At 42.3% G+C, this 17,850-nt stretch overlaps 1 protein-coding gene and 1 pseudogene across 5 annotated transcripts in view; one reads left to right on the top strand and one right to left on the bottom strand.

Annotated features, from left to right (window-relative positions):
- TIAM2 (TIAM Rac1 associated GEF 2) overlaps positions 1-17,850 on the top strand; it is a 232,914-nt gene that overhangs the window by 154,837 nt on the left and 60,227 nt on the right. For 4 of the 5 annotated variants that reach the window (XM_057528047.1, XM_057528048.1, XM_007186129.3 and 1 more), the window contains 7 exons: positions 428-613; positions 1,316-1,462; positions 4,512-4,583; positions 11,980-12,141; positions 13,540-13,644; positions 13,826-13,904; positions 17,414-17,506. In XM_057528047.1, the coding sequence (XP_057384030.1) occupies positions 428-613; positions 1,316-1,462; positions 4,512-4,583; positions 11,980-12,141; positions 13,540-13,644; positions 13,826-13,904; positions 17,414-17,506 (844 nt within the window). The remainder of the gene's footprint in view (positions 1-427; positions 614-1,315; positions 1,463-4,511; positions 4,584-11,979; positions 12,142-13,539; positions 13,645-13,825; positions 13,905-17,413; positions 17,507-17,850) is intronic. The other variant, XM_007186128.3, reaches the window with a different exon arrangement.
- On the bottom strand, positions 15,549-15,729 carry LOC114238348 (small integral membrane protein 30-like; annotated as a pseudogene).

The following is a 17,850-nucleotide window of genomic DNA, read 5'->3' as shown; positions in this document are numbered from 1 at the left end:
AAACGTGCAGCCGCTTGCCTCCATTCAGCTAGCATCTGTTTGTGTGCAGACCAGTTAATCTGATAAGATCAGAGGCTGTGAATGTAAATGAAACAAAGTGAAGTAACTGACTTGCAATTGTGCATCCTGCCTTAAGTCAGCCTGGTTTTCAGTGCTAGAGTTCTCCAGAGGTCGTGGCATGGCACTGTATTGGGACCACCAGCTTTGTTTTTGTCTTTGGCCGTCCTGATGAAGTACAGTGCGGTCTGACCCCGTGTGTTTGGGTGGGAGGGCTTGAGATGAGGTGAGCAGCGAAGGCTCATTTCAACCGTGCAACAGCAGCTGAAATGACTTTTTCCTTAAAGTTTGTGAAAGGGGTCACGTTTTCAATTTGACCCGTGAGCACTTCTCATTTTTATTTAAATTAGTCCTATTCTTGCTTAAACAGATCCAGCAGTGGGAGCAGAACCTGGAGAAATTTCACATGGATCTGTTCAGGATGCGCTGCTATCTGGCCAGCCTGCAAGGCGGGGAGTTGCCGAACCCCAAGAGCCTCCTTGCTGCTGCCAGCCGCCCCTCCAAGCTGGCCCTGGGCCGGTTGGGCGTCTTGTCAGTTTCCTCCTTCCACGCTCTGGTGAGTTTCCGAGGAAGGCTGTTCAGCCGCGTGAAGGGGGAGCACTGCGGATGCTCACCTTTCTCCAGCTTGTTGACATTCAGCTCTGCTGTGACTTAAGCCAGTAACTGACCAGGGCCACCCAGGGGCCGGGCGCCGGGGGAGGGATGATTGGCGTCCTGCTGTGAAGTCCCAGCATCCCAGCTTCTTTGCTGCTCATTCTCGGAATCCAACTACTAATACACAGTTATGAAATATTCACATCTGCGTCTGCCCTTCTGTCTGTTCCACCTCGTACAGTCAGGAAGGTGGAATCCCCGAGGAGTAGCAACAATGGTGTGAAGAATTAAAGGGCTGACGGAAGGTTGTTTGATCTGTTCTCCCGAGAGCCCCACTGGGTTTTCTGAAATCGCTCCTGTGCAGGTGGCTTCTGTGGATAGTACTAGCTCAGCGGGGGGGTGGCGGGTGGTCCGAGGGTGGTTGTGCTGACCCTGCTGCCCACCCCGAAGAGATGTGAATCTTGTAACTAGACGTGTTTATCCAGATAAGGGACATCTCTGTGGTGGGCGCAGTCCTGGTATGTCAGACCTGCAGCAGCTTTGGGGGCTGCTCAGAACACATTGATAGCAAGCAGGGCTTTACCCCCGTTCTAGGGCAATGGTTAATTCTCTCTGTCATCCAAATAATGGCACCTTAAGATTTTTCTAAATTGTTTTGAATTAGGTATGTTCTAGAGGTGACTCTGCTCTCCGGAAGAGAGCACTCTCACTGACCCAGGGAGGAAGACACAAGAAGGGCTTATTTTCTTCATTAAAAGGGCTGGACACGCTCGCAAGAAAAGGGAAGGAGAAAAGACCATCTATAACTCAGGTGAGTTTGCCAGCGTGGGAGGGACAGCAGACCTAGCCGGGAAATCCTTGGTATGCCATAAATCATAAGTGTTCATCACCCTTCAGAATGAGATAAAAGTTCCTTCAAAGGGATGCAGTCTTAGCCTGGATTTTTTTCCCCAAATGGAAACACACAAGTTGCTCAGTCTCTTTTTGGCACTCCCAAAGAGGTATTCTCACCTTGCTCACATCTGCAGCGCACGGGAACACAAAAATAAGAATCGTCAGAAAAGAAACCTTTAGAAGTAATTGTCACAGATTTTATATTAAAGAAAAAAAAAGGAAGAAAGTGCTGATACCTGCTCCCACGTGGATGAACCTTGAAAACATGATGCTAAGTGAAAGAAGCTAAACACAAAAGGCCACAGGTTTTATAATTCCATTTACATTAAACGTCCAGGATAGGCACATCCATAGAGACAGAAAGTGACTAGTGATTGCCAAGGGCTGCGGGGAGGGGCGCATAGGGAATGACTGCCAGTGGATATGGAGTTTCTTTGGGGAGTGATAAAAAAATATTCTGGAATTAGATGGTGGTGATGATTGTACAACTTTGTAAATATACTAAAAAAAAAAAAAAAAGCCCCAAAAACCAACATGTAAAATTAATAATAGAGTAGCAGCAACTAAATTCTATTGATGGTGCCAGACGCTTTGCTGACTTCATCGTTATGACACAAAGTAGGCGTTTTGTCATCACATTTGACAGAGGAGGAGCCTGGGACCGGGAGAGGTTGAGTCGCTTCCTTTCCCGTTTTCACGCAGCAGCCGAGGGGCGGGGCCGGGACTGGGTCTACCTGGATGTGCTGCAACCCGGGGCCTTTGCTGCTGCTTAGTTTTCTGGAGGAAAGGCAGCTCTTCCAACATTTTGTCAAGTTAAAAATAGCCTGAGTGCGTATTGTTGAAATGTGGCCCAAGGATAGTGAATTGTTTTCAGAACATTTTGAACACTCATATCTGAAGTATTTCCTAATGCTGTTAGTACAGTATATGATAATGATTTTTATGTTGCTGAGCGATATGTTTTAGGATTATTATTTTTTGGAAGACTGTTGAAAAGATGAGCTATCACAAAATGATCTGATCGTTTAAGTGAGTTGGGAAGTGAGTTGTGACGAAGTCCAAGGAAGTTCTTGTTTTTACTTCTCGCGGGTTGCTGTTATTCTGAATATGCTGGCAGAGAGGGTCACATTTTATGAACTTTATTTTCTAATTTTATATAGATATACACATTTGATTGTACGTAACAGTTTTGTGAAATAGATGAGTAACAGGGATAGAATCAACTTCTTTGACCCGTCTGTAATCCTAAAACAATAAAGCTGGAGGTGGTGGGACATGGGTTGATTGATTGAAAGAGGGCAAACTCACGTGGAATCCCTTTTATTTGGCCACTGTTTTTGTATACTCACAACTGGAAAGAATATCACGTTTAAAAATTGTGGTTCTGGACTTCCCTGGTGGCGCAGTGGTTAGGAATCCGCCTGCCAATGCAGGGGACATGGCTTCAAGCCCTGGTCCAGGAAGATCCCACATGCCGCAGAGCAACTAAGCCCGCGAGCCACGACTGCTGAGCCCACGTGCCACAACTACTGAAGCCCACGCCCCTAGAGCCCGTGCTCCGCAACAAGAGAAGCCACTGCAGTGAGAAGCCCGCGTACCGCAACGAAGAGTAGTCCCCGCTCGCCGCAACTAGAGAAAGCCCGCGCGCAGCAACAAAGACCGAGCGCAGCCAAAAAAATAAATAAATACATTTATTAAAAAAAAAAAATTGTGGTTCTGTTTGTACTTCAGTTGTGAAAGTAATCATTTGTTGGTTAAAAATGGAAACATATTTCTTCCTTATAGACTATAGTTAACTATAAACCGTTGGCTAATGCTGGGCTTATGTTTTTGAATTCAACTTCTATGAAGTTTAAATAATGTCTTTGAGGCAAATTCTGATTTTAATCAAGGTAGCCAATTCTGTATAATTAAATGACAACGATAAATATCTTGATAATTTGCTTATAAAATGTTGACATTTAGCAATTAGATATGACCCTAATATGGTCTTTACCCCATCATATGTAGTAAATGTCCTTAATGTAAGATTTCTTGAGAAACAAAAGCATTTGGTTGAACATTTTTGTTTTAAAAAGATGTGACACTGGTATTTACATAACTGAATGAAGTTGAGGTAGTAGGTATCTGTAAATGTGTAAATGGCCTGTTTGTTAATGTTTAGTGTTCTACTACAAAATCTAGAAGATAAAAATTGGAAAAAGTAAAGGAAATTATTCCTAGTCCCTCTACCCAAACACAGCCACTTTTAATATTTAGCTTTATTTCTTCCCAATATTTCTTCTATGCACATTTAAAAAACAGTTATAAGCTTGATTTTGGTGGCTTTGCCAACTTTGATTTCTACGTCTTCAGAAACGTGTACTTCTTGGAAAAGCAGCATCAGGAATATCCAGGATGGGGGCTTCCCTGGTGGCGCAGTGGTTGAGAATCTGCCTGCCAATGCAGGGGACACGGGTTTGAGCCCTGGTCTGGGAGGATCCCACATGCTGCGGAGCAACTGGGCCCGTGAGCCACAATTACTGAGCCTGCGCGTCTGGAGCCTGTGCTCCGCAACAAGAGAGGCCGCGACAGTGAAAGGCCCGCGCACCGCGATGAAGAGTGGTCCCCGCTTGCTGCAACTAGAGAAAGCCCTCGCACAGAAACGAAGACCCAACACAGCCAAAAATAAATAAATAAATAAATTAATTTAAAAAAAACCACATTGGAAAAAAAAAAAGAATATCCAGGATGACTTGAATAATATATATCATAGAAAAGTAAAATATGTAACCATATGGGAAGAAAAAAAAGCAACTTTAAAGTTAAAACTTTAAATGTAGTAGAGTAGTAAATAGTACACATTGCAATATGAAGATGTTATCAAATGTCATAGGCCTTAAATTTTTCAATACTGAGAAAGGGTAGCTGCCACACGAATATTGCAGAGCCATTTCATTAGTCTTTTTTTCCCTCCTGCCTATCAGATATTTGATTCAAGTGACAGCCATGGATTTTCTGGAACTCAGCTACCTCAAAGCTCCAATAACTCCAGTGAGGTAAACGTTGCCATAGATGGCAGCCATCTTATTTTTACTTGGATGACACAAATGCTAAGTTAATGAGGGGATGCTGGTTCTGAATCTTTACCTGAATCTGTTGAAAATACTGTAAAGTTAGAACTCAGATGGTCCCGAGTAGGTAAAAGATGTGATTTTCAGAATGCCAAGTATTTTTGAAGGTATCTAAACTCATGATAACTCCATCTTCAAAGTGGTATAGGTATTCTAAAGCAACTTTAGTTCAAAATAGCAACTTTCATTTATTCGGCCCTATTCCTCAGCAGTTCTTACCATCATTTGAGAGTTTGGTGAATCCAAACTTGCGTTTTCCTCTCCGGGTGTCAGGGGGCTTCACACACATATTACATCATGCTGCGAATCAGTAGCCTTTGGTGCCCTCAGTGGAGCTGAATACAGGGGCCCCGTCTAGTCCCCAGGACAGCTTCTGACCGAGTAGATCCTCAGAACCATTTGTGAGTGGAATTCTGGAATAGGGTGAAGGTGGTCTGGGTGAGCTCATGCCTCTTCTTTGTGTCTTTTTCAAAGACACAAAGCTGTGTCTCCCCTTAAAGCTGTGTTTCATGTTACGATCTATTTCTCTTATCATCTGCTTCACCAAATCATTTTCTCTTAGGTTTTATGTCCAATAAACCTCTAAACTCTTTGTTGAGGTTGAAACATGATTTTAACGGCTTGGACAAACTTAACATGCTGTTGCAGAAGTAGGCAGTATTACTTAAATTAATTGGAATAATTCAGTGAATTGGCCATAGTTTGAAAAATCTGAGGAATGGTGGAGTGTTAGACCCAGTGATGGGTCTGGGGGGAGGTGAGTGAGGAACTTTCTGGTGATCCTAAAATATACACCACAGACAACCACCTATTCTGCCTCCATGGGAGGTTGGCCCAACCGTGGGTGCTGAGCATGGGCTCAGTTACATGGTTATTATAGAGACCACTCGGGGGGGCAGCTCTGCCCGAGGTGTCCTGAAACGGGGTAGAGAACCTCTGCTCAGAGCCCTACCCTGACCTCCCACTCACAGAGGTCAGGGGCTGCCAGAGGGCAGGTCATGAGATGGGGTGCCTGTGCCCGGAGGCTGTGTCGTGGACACTGCTTCTGGCTGGTCTCTGTGCCCTCCTTTGGCCAGCTTTGACCAAACGGGGCCCTGAGGAAGCCAGATCCATACCTTCCTTTTTTATAAAACATACCATCAAAATGGTGGACTTTTCATAATGAATAATTTCCATTCCCTGCCCCTTTATTTCTATATACATGCAGAGCTTATTTCAAAATCAGATCAAAATACACTGTCCACCAGGGATTTTACTTGATTAAAAGAAATTACATCACTATTGTTTGCTTGGTTCTTACAATCTTTTGTGGTTAGTCATCCCACCAAGTGTATATGTCGTGTCTCCCAAGCAAACTGGTAACTAGGACCCTTGATTGTGTGTGTGTTCTCAGTCCATGGCTCACTGCTAAGGATATAATATTGCTTAATAAATTGCCTGTTAATTGTCTATATTAGATGCGGCCCTTTAATGGTTGAGAAGAGCTGTTTGATCTGCAATGAAAACCCATAATTTTCGTATGTCTTCCAGCATTAAATAACAATTTAAAATTCCTACTTTGAGAGTTTAGAAATTGTATCATCAAAGCACTTTCTCTTAACAGAACTTATGTGGGACTTTGAAAATAAATTTTTGCTAAAATAGCCATTAATGGTCAGAATTAAGCTTAGTGTTTATTTAAATTGGGCTTAAATTACCAAATGATCTTCTTGTGATTTAATTGACAAGTCCCACTGGCGCTGGAACGAGTGAGAGGAGAGAATTATTGCATCTTTTTTTTTTTTTAGGCGTATGTATTTAAACATTTATCCCTATTTGTTTTAACTAAACATTGCTTCTGCTGTAGCAACAGTGCAGAAATTCCTTTGACATATAGGGCTATTTTAATGGTGTGTTTATCATTTCTGTACTGTAGTGCTCAGATAACTAGGTTTAAGTGAGTTGCAGATAGAATGAAGGGTATTTGGTTTTTTATGTCTCTGGGACTTAAAATTCTGCCTGTAGCTGGTTGAATAATTAATATTTCATTCCACTTGTTTTCCTTTGCTAATCGTTCTTGGAGAATATAACTTGCACAAAACGTCTGTTTGTAAACAGTGTATTGTGTCCATTAGCGTCACACAGAAAGGCAGTCATTCCTGAGTGTTGGGAGGGAGGAGGGGTCACGGGTATTTAAAAATATTCTATTCCAATCGGTGCATCATATAACAGTCCAACAGTGAGTCACCCTAATTTGAAATCTGTTAAGGTTGGAATAAGGCCAGTCTTATTTGAGCATTTTTTAAAGGACACTTTGGCCAGCCAAAAATGAAAGCTTTTCCTAGGGTACTTCTTTGTGAGTAATAATGAGTCTCAATCAGCGTTTGAAGGGAGATGTTTGTTATGGAGATTGTGACAACAAATCCCTGACTGAGGGTCTGGAAGGCAGCTACCCCAGGGGCTTCATTGCAGTTGCTGTGGAGCCCCGGGCCTTGGCTCTCTCTCCTGGAAAATTGGCTTGGGGTGTCCCAACTTTCTGCGGCAGTGAGTGAATGAAGTATTGTCACATCAGTCGTTAGCTCCAAACTGGAAAAAAAACCCCGCTAATGTTGTTTTTTTTAAATGGAAGCTATGAATGAAACCGCTTACTCTTGACCATAACTCTGGTCTGTTTAAATAGAACATTTAGTCTGGAACCGTACATAACATCTGTACGTGCACAGATGGATAGTACATAGATAGGTCTTTGTTTCCCTTTCATATCAACTGATGTTTGGGCCTCGGCCCAAGAAGGAAATAAACACCACCTCCTCTGTGACATTTTGCTGTTGTTAAGACAGCCAAGAGCGCATAACTCCTTTTGTGTTCTCTTCTCATCTCACTTGCTAATAGACCTTCCTTTTATCGGCGACCGTGGTGTGGGCCTGTTTGTGACAGCCAGATTGTGATTTTGCTGCTCACTTCCCTTCAGTGATCCAAGCAGTAATTATGAGCCATTTGATCCAAAAGCATCTGCTGTGAGAACCCACGGAGTTTCAATTTTCTCTCCTTGAGGCACACGGGACAGAAGTAATTTGACATGTGCTTTCAGGACCATTAATACGATAGTAATAAGAAATGCTTCTGTAGAAGTTGCCCTACCCTGAGGGCGGAAGTGATTTGCAAACCTTAACTGTAGTGGCCGCAGTGGCCTCGGCTGCAGTTCAGTGATGTTGCATTTCGTGCGTGGCCACTCAGCGCTGGACCACGCGGTGGTCTGGGCACCCGTAGTCACCATGATTCCCCAGGGTTTTGAAACAAGGGGTGATTCTCATGCCAGTTCTTTATAGTGGCCATTGTTGAATTACGGTGGTCAAGTCTACTATAGTGTAATTCCACAGTCCACACTGAACTTCAAAAAAGACCTTTTACATTGTTTATGGCTCTTTACAGTTTATGTAGTTCGTTCAAATGCCATTCCTCACACCAGTCTCCTGATTTCTCCATGAGGCTGGCGCGCTTTAGCCCCTTGTAAAGGTGAAGAAATAGAAAGAAGCCCGGAGACGTGAGATAACCAGCCCTGACAAGGCTGGGATTTGACCCACATTGTCTGTTTATTATATTTTTTGCTGTTTCGCTTGTCTTCTCCAGGAACTGGAAAACTTGAGCAGGCTGATTGGAAACTAATTCTGTGGGGAGGGAGAGATGGAGTGGGTGGGGGAGTGTGCAACGGTAGCCAACTGGGGACTTCTGGGTGGGTGGTTAGAAGATTAATTTAATGTAGCACCTTTAAGGCTAAGTGGAGAAAGGAGTTTTCCAGATACATCAACTTGCTGGGCTTATTTTCACGATTCCCTGTTCCTTTTATGAAAAACAATGTAGGAGAATATTTTATCTGGCTTATTGAAAATAAAGCATGTGATTTCAGCATGGATAACATTGACCCTTGAGGGAATCAATCCAGTTTTTTTCTCCAAGTGGGTACATCTTCCAACAGCCTAGGAGATCTGTAAGCACCAAGTAGCCTTTTCTTTTTCTAGTTCTAATTAACGAATCAATTCTACATCCTCATTGCTTCCTTTGAATAGCCAGATTTTACCTTTCTTTAATTGCGTACAGTTCTAGGGGGTGTGTGTGTGTGAGAGTGTGTGAGATGCACAGGAGAAAAGTTACACATAAATGTTCACTGTAGGATCTCTTGAGAGGATCTGAACCTTCCATGGCCTTGGCTTTGATAGGCATCTTCTCATTTGTCATTCAGTTGATCTTAGGTCAACAGTGTAGACTCAAGGAAATGATTCCTCAGAGCATGTGTAGGCACAAAACCTTGTTTAATCGAATAGAATATGAACATCTCTTTTGTCCTTTGCATCTCTTAGTTTGCCTGCACACTTTTCCCTAGCCTAGAACTTCTTCCCCTTCAGTAATCCGCTCTTAGTTCTTTTTCTTGAAACTTTAGGGAGGATTAAGAACTTGACACTGTGTAAATAGATTCGAATAGGATACTGAAAATGGACAGCCTTTACCTTCCAAGCCTCTGTGTGACTGTGAATTTCTCGTTGCATCCAATTCAGCATCCATGGCTTGGGTGTGTTCTGGGTGCAGGACTTACTGTGTGGAGGGCTGAAAGAGACTGAGAATGAGAAAGACGGAGCCTCTGTTGTCATTCATCTCAGCACCTGGGGGCGTGGGAGCAGCCTAGAAATGACTGTCAAGTGGGCTGGGCTTCGCTGAGTGCTGTTCCGGGACATTGGGGTGTAGATGCGTCTGAGTGGAATTGGGGTTAGGGGGCGAAGAGAGCAGGAGACACTTCACAAGAGGGGAGGGTAGTGTTTGAAATAAGGTTGAAAGGTATATGTGGTTTCAGCACAGAAGCCGTGAGGAGGGTAAAGCAGGTGAAGGAAGTGGAGGTGACCAGGGTTCTGGAGGCAGGAGAGTGCTGCCGCTTTGTGGGGTTGTCAGGGGAGCCAGAACATGGTGTGCATCCAGAATAACGCCGAAGAGTCCAGAAGGTTGGCTTGTGTCCATTTTGCAAGAGCTAACTGACTGCCGGGCTGGTGTTTCTGTAGTGCAGTGGCGGGGAGCGGAGGCTCACGCCCGGGTTCCAGGGTTCAGATCCCCACAGTACGACAGTCACAGCCTACTGTGGGAGCTTGGGCAGGTTTCTAGAATTTTCCAAGCCTCATGATTCTCACTTGTTAAATGGAGGGTCGGGACAGTGCCAGCCTCAGAGGGTTGTGAATGGTGAGTGAACTGGCAGTGTGTAGTACGGTCTCTCTGGGATGGGAATAGGAGGGCAGGGGAGGGTAGTTGTGAATTTGTATTTCCCCGCCCCTCCCCCAGCGGTCCATCCTAGATCACGCCTTTCCTGTTCTGCTCTAGAAGTGCAGACCTGAATTGCTTGGCAGTGGCAGTCAGGACGATGTGACTTCCTCTTGGACTGGCTCTTTGTGGTTTCTTACTCCACAGTGACCTCTGCTGGGCTTTTAAGGCAGTACCAGCTTGTTGCTGATGCACGTGGTTGAAGTCACTGCTCAAATGAGCAGAAGTGCCTGGAGGTTTATTTAACCAGAGAAGAAAACGTGACCCATGTGAGATGGGACCCTACAGGGGAAACTGGCGTCCATACTGGTTCCCTGTGTCCTTGGCTCCGGGCTTCTGCTCCTCTGTCTCTCTCTCTCTCTTTTTATTTTCCTTTTGCTTTGGCACGTGAGGTTCATTTTCATTCTAGGCTGTGATCATCTTTCCAGGAAAATGTACAGAAAGTGACAGATCCAGAAATGCCACTTTTTAAAAAAAATAAATTTATTTATTGATTTATTGTTGGCTGCATTGGGTCTTCGTTGCTGCGCGTGGGCTTTCCCCAGTTGCGGCGAGCAGAGGTCACTCTTCGTTGCGGTGCGCGGGCTTCCCATTGCGGTGGCTTCTCGTTGCGGAGCACAGGCTCCAGGCACGTGGGCTTCAGTAGTTGTGGCATGTGGGCTCAGTAGTTGTGGCTCACAGGCTCTAGAGCACAGTCTCAGTAGTTGTGGCGCACGGGCTTTAGTTGCTCCGCGGCATGTGGGATCTTCCCAGACCGGGGCACGAACCCGTGTCCCCTGCACTGGCAGGCAGACTCCCAACCACTGAGCCACCAGGAGGTCCCCAGAAATGCCACTTTAATGATGAACACTGCATTTAAAAAGACAACACAGGAAGATTGATTCTTCCCTTTCTTTGCCTAAACCTGTTTTGTTTTGGTTTTTTTTTAATTTCTTTACTGTATGTATTCTAGTATTTTGATCCTATACAGGAGGATCTTTTGCTTTGTGGTTTTTTAAAAATGCATAGAATTCAAAGTAAAGTCAAGCATCAATGACAACTTTAGTGTATGATACGTGGGATATAATAATGTGATAGTGTTGGATCTGAATGTAACGTTTTCTGGTGTGTAAGGTGTTTTGACTTCTATGATCTCCTTTGCTCACAAAATTTGTATTATTAATTAATAAACTTAAGCAATTGTATTATATTAACAGTATCCCCTCTTACAAAATAGAAGTCAAGGCTCAGCAAGGGAAATGTCCTGTCCTACTGCTGGTGAAGTGGTAGAGTTTGTGACTTGAACATCAGTCTTTTGATTTAAATCCCCAAGTCTTGTCTTTACCAGCAGACTAATGTGAGAACCTAAGCAGAGGGAAACATTTCTGAGTTGCTTAATAAATGTTATTTATTTTTGTTTATAAATTATAGAAGTACATATTAGCGTGAGGTCATGGAGTTACTGTGATGGTGACGTTTAGGAAACAAAACTTCCCTGGGAAAAGTTTGTGAAGGGTGGTATGGTTGGGGATGATTTCTAAAAGTGTGTCTAGATGTGAAATAGCTGAAGGATGGAAAACCATTTAGCCCAGGATTAAGGGTTAATTTAAAAAAACAAGTAGAAATAAGAGAGAAGAGAAACGTGCTTGGATTAAGTTAAACACAGTTCATGGTTAGAATGCAGGCGGGTGTCAGAGGCCGTGGACGAGAGAGTATCTGAAATTCACTGGGATCGTGGCTTAGATGCAGATTTCACTGTGCCCCAGTCAGCCGGCAATTTCTAGAGCAGTCAGTGACTGCAGTGTTCTAACTTGGGCTAAGGCATAGTGGCTAGAGCTCGGGAGGAGGAGTTGATTGACTTCGCTCAGCCTCCCAGGGCTTCAGTTGCACGTGGGTTAAACAAATGAGGAAATCCCAGGCTTGTCTGCCCCAGAGGGTCATGAGAAGCCAGGATGCGAGGAGTGTGAAATGGCTAACTATAAATTAAGGGGGCATTTTCCCAATAGTTTCTCTCATTTGCTTATCAAGTCTGCCCACCTTTTCCTTTGGGATCTAAAAACAGGTGGAGGACCTGCTGCACATATACGGGTCAGCAGTAGATCGTGTTCCCCGAGACGGCTCATGGGAGAGCCAGACTGACGTTCACTTTCAGGATCATCAAGCTGTGACCGTGATGATCAAGCCGGAACACAGAGTAGAAGATATTCTGACTTTGGCGTGCAAGGTAGTGGATTTTGCGGTAGAAATATACTTCTGAATGGAAATAATCGTTAACATTGCCCTCCTGTGCCTTCTAAATTTGCGTGGTGTTTAAGACCTCACTTTCTACACGAAGGAACCAGTGAACATATTTGTTAATTAACACATTAATTGTTAGCATTCTCTTCCTTCATGTCTTAGAAGGATAAGTCATGACCCCTTGCCTTCATGAAGAACCTGAGCTATCTTACTGGAATTCTATATATACCTCTATGTCTGGGATAATTATGAAGGCTGTTGTTATTTAGGGTACTTAGAGATGGTGCTCTATGAGAAAGTGGTATAAACTTTGCATTATTTTGATTTGATCCTAAATAGTTTTATCAAGTTTCTCTAGATTAAATGAGTTACTTGGTACCATCCACAGTTGCTTCATGGAGATTGTTATGAGATGGTGTTTTATTCATTATTCAAACTGGTTTTTATTTTGAAAAGGAAGTTTATGATACATTTTCAAGAGAGCCCTCTGAGATCCATGAAGCGGACTCAGCAACATCAAATCAGATGCTTTCAGGCCACCAGATGGCGCAGTAGAGCTGAAATATTTTTAAGTTTGCAGAGAAAATGCAAATACATGAAATGGTAAAAAAGTCATGTAGAGTTTGGTAACTCTTTACCACGAACACTGACTTACTAGATCATTGTTCATTTCAGTCCTGCTTTGTCACTTTGACTTACGCCTTAGGATTCCAGACATTTATACACACAGGTTATAATCATGAATTTAATTTCCTTTCACTCCATTATGTCAGGTGTTTATTCAGACAGCAAACAGTATTGTTCGATAGCAATGATATTACTTATTAAGTTGGTAAGTATTGGGATAGAGGAGGTCAGAAGTAGTGGGTGAATTAGACCCAATTAGAACAGAGGCCTGAGATAATTTGTCATTGTTGAAAATGTGTCTGAGAGAGAATGTGTGCGTGTATACACCTTTCCTTGTGAAAAGTGGTTGGAATAGGAAATTCCTAATTCTGAAGTCTGTAGAATATGAGATGGTTGACATTTCACAGATTTCCCTACTTCAGTAACAGGAAACAACTTAAAGTTAGGTGCAGTCAATCTATAAAAACAGAGCACTTGCTGATGATAAGATATATTCTACTATCAGATATCTATGACCATACGTCTTCAAATTACCTCTCTTGCTTTTAGTGATAAGCGGTATCATTTAGAGAAAACCTTAAAAATAATTACTTGTCCCTTTTTTTTCTTTTTTGCATACTTAAATTTGAGCTCTTATGTAGATTTAAACTCAGCAAATTATATATTTCTTTTAGAAATTTCCACTTTGATTTTTAATGAACAGTGATGCATTTAGAAAGAACATTTAACATCTGAATAATTGTCTTTTTCTTTGTAGATGAGGCAGTTGGAACCCAGCCACTATGGCCTACAACTTCGAAAATTAGTGGACGAGAACGTTGAGTACAGTATTCCTGCACCATATGAATATATGCAAGAGCAGGTGAGTGGGCTTTGGCTTCAGAAAGGGATATCTGAACCCCGTCCGTGGCCCCTTAATTTTAAAAATATGTAACCTGGGAGGAAAATTCTGTTTAAATTGGCATCTAGTTTGGAAACAATCAAAATAAATTTCCAGGTATTATGACATCAAATCTTCTGATTTTGATTTTTACCTTTTGTAGGTTTATGATGAAATAGAAGTGTTTCCACTAAGTGTTTATGACGTGCAGCTCACAAAGACCGGGGGTGTGTCTGACTTCGGTAAGGATAAGGAGCTCCCTCACCAGAGAACCGTCTGGTCCGTCCTTGCCTAGCTTTGCCCCAGTATCTTTGGACCTAATATTTTTTCTTTACATTTTCAGAAACTATGACAGTAGTTTCTGAGCTTCCTTTCTCTTTCTTCATTTCTATTGATTTATATCAGTGGGCTAAAAAGGTATGCATTACTATTAGGGAAAAATGCCAAAGTAATTAAAAGGAGTGAATGTAAAAATTGAAGAGAAATTTGAAATGATGGTGATAATAACAACACAGTGGGTTTATAGTGTGCTGGAGGCGGTTCTGAGCTGATTAACTGCTGATTCATGTAACAGTTCTTTTTGTCTCAGTGTCTTTGCTCTTAGCTTTTCACCCACCTGGACGGCTCCCCTCATTTCTCCCTCCCCCAATCCCTCCTCTCTGAGTGTGTAAATCCTACCTGTCCTTCAAGAACTAACTAAAAGTCTGACTTTCTTGAAGAAGTCTTATCTGATTGCTTTGCCTTCAGTTTAACAATTAAGGGTCAGTGTTACCCAAATCACTTCATAGCATTTTATTTATTTAACTTACATAATGGGTTTATATTTAATATAGTACTTCTCACCATGGGATGTTACTCAGTTAATATAAAGATTGTTTTTGTTAAACATTAAATCTCTTCTCCATTTCTTTTTTTGTTTTTTTAAAAATAACTTTATTTATTTATTTATTTTTGGCTGCATTGGGTCTTTGTTGCTGCACCCGGGCTTTCTCTAGTTGCAGTGAGCGGGGGCTGCTCTGCGTTGTGGTGCACGGGCTCTAGGCGTACAGGCTTCAGTAGTTGTGGCTCGTGGGCTCCAGAGCGCAAGCTCAGTAGTTGTGGCGCACAGGCTTCAGTAGTTGTGGCACGTGGGCTCAGTAGTTGTGGCTCACAGGCTCTAGAGCGCAGGCTCAGTAGTTGTGGCGCACGGGCTTAGTTGTTCCATGGCATGTGGGATCTTCCTGGACCAGGGCTCGAACTCGTGTCCCCTGCACTGGCGGGAGGATTCTTAACCCCTGCGCCACCAGGGAAGCCCCTCTTCTCCATTTCAATGTCAATATAAAGTATTTTTTTACATTAAACCTTTTCTCCATTTCAACATTAGATACATCGAATACGTTTTTCCCCCACAAAGAGATAAGTTTTATTTTTTGACCAACTGTATTTAATATCTAGGTGCAGTATTAACTTGGGAGATAACAAAACAAAAATCCATTAAAAATATGGAGAAAAGACTCCTCAGTGATGCAGGAGGCTGTGATTATAACTGAACAGTGGCAGTTTCCTAGGATTCTGGGCAAGAGTTTTCTTCTTCCTGTTGAGAATTCTGAAACTATAAAATATTACTTATGCAAAGTTCAGCCATCTCACCTCTTTGACCTTCTTTCTAACTAGCAAATGCAAATTACAGACGGCATTTTTCAGTGCATTATTTGTTGTGAAGAAAACGTTTTGTTTTCCATTTAATATAGTATATCAATTTGTTCCTATTTATAGAGAAATAACCAAGACCATGAAACTACTCTATTTACTGTTTCTTGGGAACTTTCAGACACCAAAGCTCAGTTCTGAACCTCAATAGCACAAAGGTTTTCAGGGCAAGGTTTGATTCAGGAGGCCCTTCAAAGTCACATCTGTCCATTTCTCTTTCGTGCACACACCCCCAAACAAGCACACATGCCTGTAATGCTGAGAACCACACCTAACGAGAGCGATTGCATCTCCAGCTTCTGCTCTTGGTGCTGCAACAGGCGGCACCAAAAGCAATGAAAAGAGGACTAGGAACAGTTGCGTTGAAACTGAGGTCATGATGTTGAGATCTTGAGGTGACTGGTTCTTGAAGGCTGAAGGTTTCAAAGCAAGTGGTATTTGTTTAATTCTATCAGTTCAGGACGCTGAGGCTAAGAGGTTCCACGTGACAGTGCCTTCAAGGAAGCAGCCATTCACTGCGTAGCGTTTAATTCTTGCATTTCTGTCTGTGTTTAAACTTGGCTTTCAGCTCTTTGTAGACTGTGCTCGTGTCTTAAAGTTCCTTCCTATCTTTTGCCTTTTACCATAGGAACTTGATAATTATATAATGGTCAGTAAATATCTCCATAGAAAGATTATTTCGTGTTAGATATATTGACATAATTATTCTCCTTAAAATGACTCAGGCTGATTAAATCCTAGTCATTGTAATATGTTAAGATTTCCTTTTTATGATTTGTTCTTTTTTTTACTTGATAAAATTGACATGTTCTTTGTTTCTTAATTTTACGTCATCTGTTTGGCCCCAAGTGTTATGTTGGTTTTTCCTCTGAAGCCCACTGAGCATTTTGTCTATGTTTCTATTGGCCTTTACTCTCCACAGTCTCCATTGGTGAATCTTCTTTGCATTTGAATGACTGAAGGAAGATACTTGAAAAGATAACTTTTTGGTGACCACAATCTTCTGGGCTCTGCCTGAGCCCAGAAGAAACAGGCGACATGCCTTTCTTCCTATTGTCAAGGAACTCCCAGTATTATGGGACCAAGACATGGAAACGTGTGTTCCCACCATGGAATCACAGACAAGGGCATGGAGTACAGAGGGCGATGCATTCAGAGAAGGGCTGTCTCTCCTGGTTGTCTCATGTAGTCCTATTTCGGGCGAGCACTGTATCCATTCAAGTATTTTTCCACCTACTTAAATTGCTTAGCCCCATATAGAGTTGTTTCTGAACAAGTATTTTGTATTGAAGCGAACTTACTTTATTTTAATAAGACTATTTTTTGTCTCAAATTTTTTAAAAAATTAAAAAAAATTTAAATGGTGGTAAACTACACATAACATAAAGTTCACCTTCATAACAATTGTTAAGAATGGTTAAAATGACAATTCAGCGGCATTAAATACATTCATATTGTTGTGTCACCATTAACAGCCTCTATTTCCAAAACTGTTTTTGTCTTGCAAAACCGGGACTCTGTTAAACAATAACTTCCCGTTCCTTCTTCCCTCAGCACCTGACAACCAACCTTCCATTTTTTGTCTCTATAAATTTGACTGCTCTAGTCCCTCATATAAGTGGAATCATACAGTATTTGTTCTTTTGTGGCTGGCTTATTTCATGTAGCATAATGTCCTCAAGGTTTGTGTTGAAGCGTGTGTCAGAATTTTCTTCCTTTTTCTGAGTGAAGGTATTGCATTGTACGTCTCTACCACGTTCTGTTTTTCCATTCCTCTGTCCATGGACAGCTGGGTTGCTTCCACCTTCTGGCTGTTGTGAATAATGCTGCTCTGAACATGGATATATTGTCTCAACTTTTGCATAAGGCTGTGCACTCATTTTTCTTACACCTTTAGATCTGACACATTCCCCTTTTTCTGCCCCTGCTAGATATCAAAATAGTTGTAATTTAGACTTTCTAAACATACCATACTTCTGAGAATAGATGGTCAAGGAAGTACTGCCCATTGATTTAGTGTGATGAATTTAGACTTGTTCTCTCCTTTTATTTTCATCCCTAGGGTTTGCAGTGACCGCGCAGGTGGACGAACGTCAGCATCTCTGCCGCATTTTTATAAGTGATGTCCTCCCGGATGGCCTGGCGTATGGGGAAGGTCCGTGTGGCTCACGGTGTCTCTGTTCTCTCTTAATTCTGTGCAGTGCGGTGCAGTCTGGCTAGTGAAATTTTCTTATGATTTTGTCAGAGAACAATTTCTCCTAGAATTTTAAAGAAAGTAAACTTAATGGTTGAATTGAAAATGCGTATGCACATACACATACATACACACATATATGTATATATAGAGAGAGAATTTGTGTGTGTGGTTTTGAAAGAGAGAGAGAGAGAGTATACACACACACAGTACACATGCATACGTACGTACAGACGGAGCTGGCCAGGCAGACAGACACAGGCAAATGTTATTTCCCAGGGCACTGAACATCACGTAGAGGAATA

Source organism: Balaenoptera acutorostrata, chromosome 14 (genome assembly GCF_949987535.1).
Source record: "Balaenoptera acutorostrata chromosome 14, mBalAcu1.1, whole genome shotgun sequence".
NCBI classification, from domain to species: domain Eukaryota; kingdom Metazoa; phylum Chordata; class Mammalia; order Artiodactyla; family Balaenopteridae; genus Balaenoptera; species Balaenoptera acutorostrata.
This window is presented reverse-complemented; position numbering and strand designations above follow the sequence as displayed.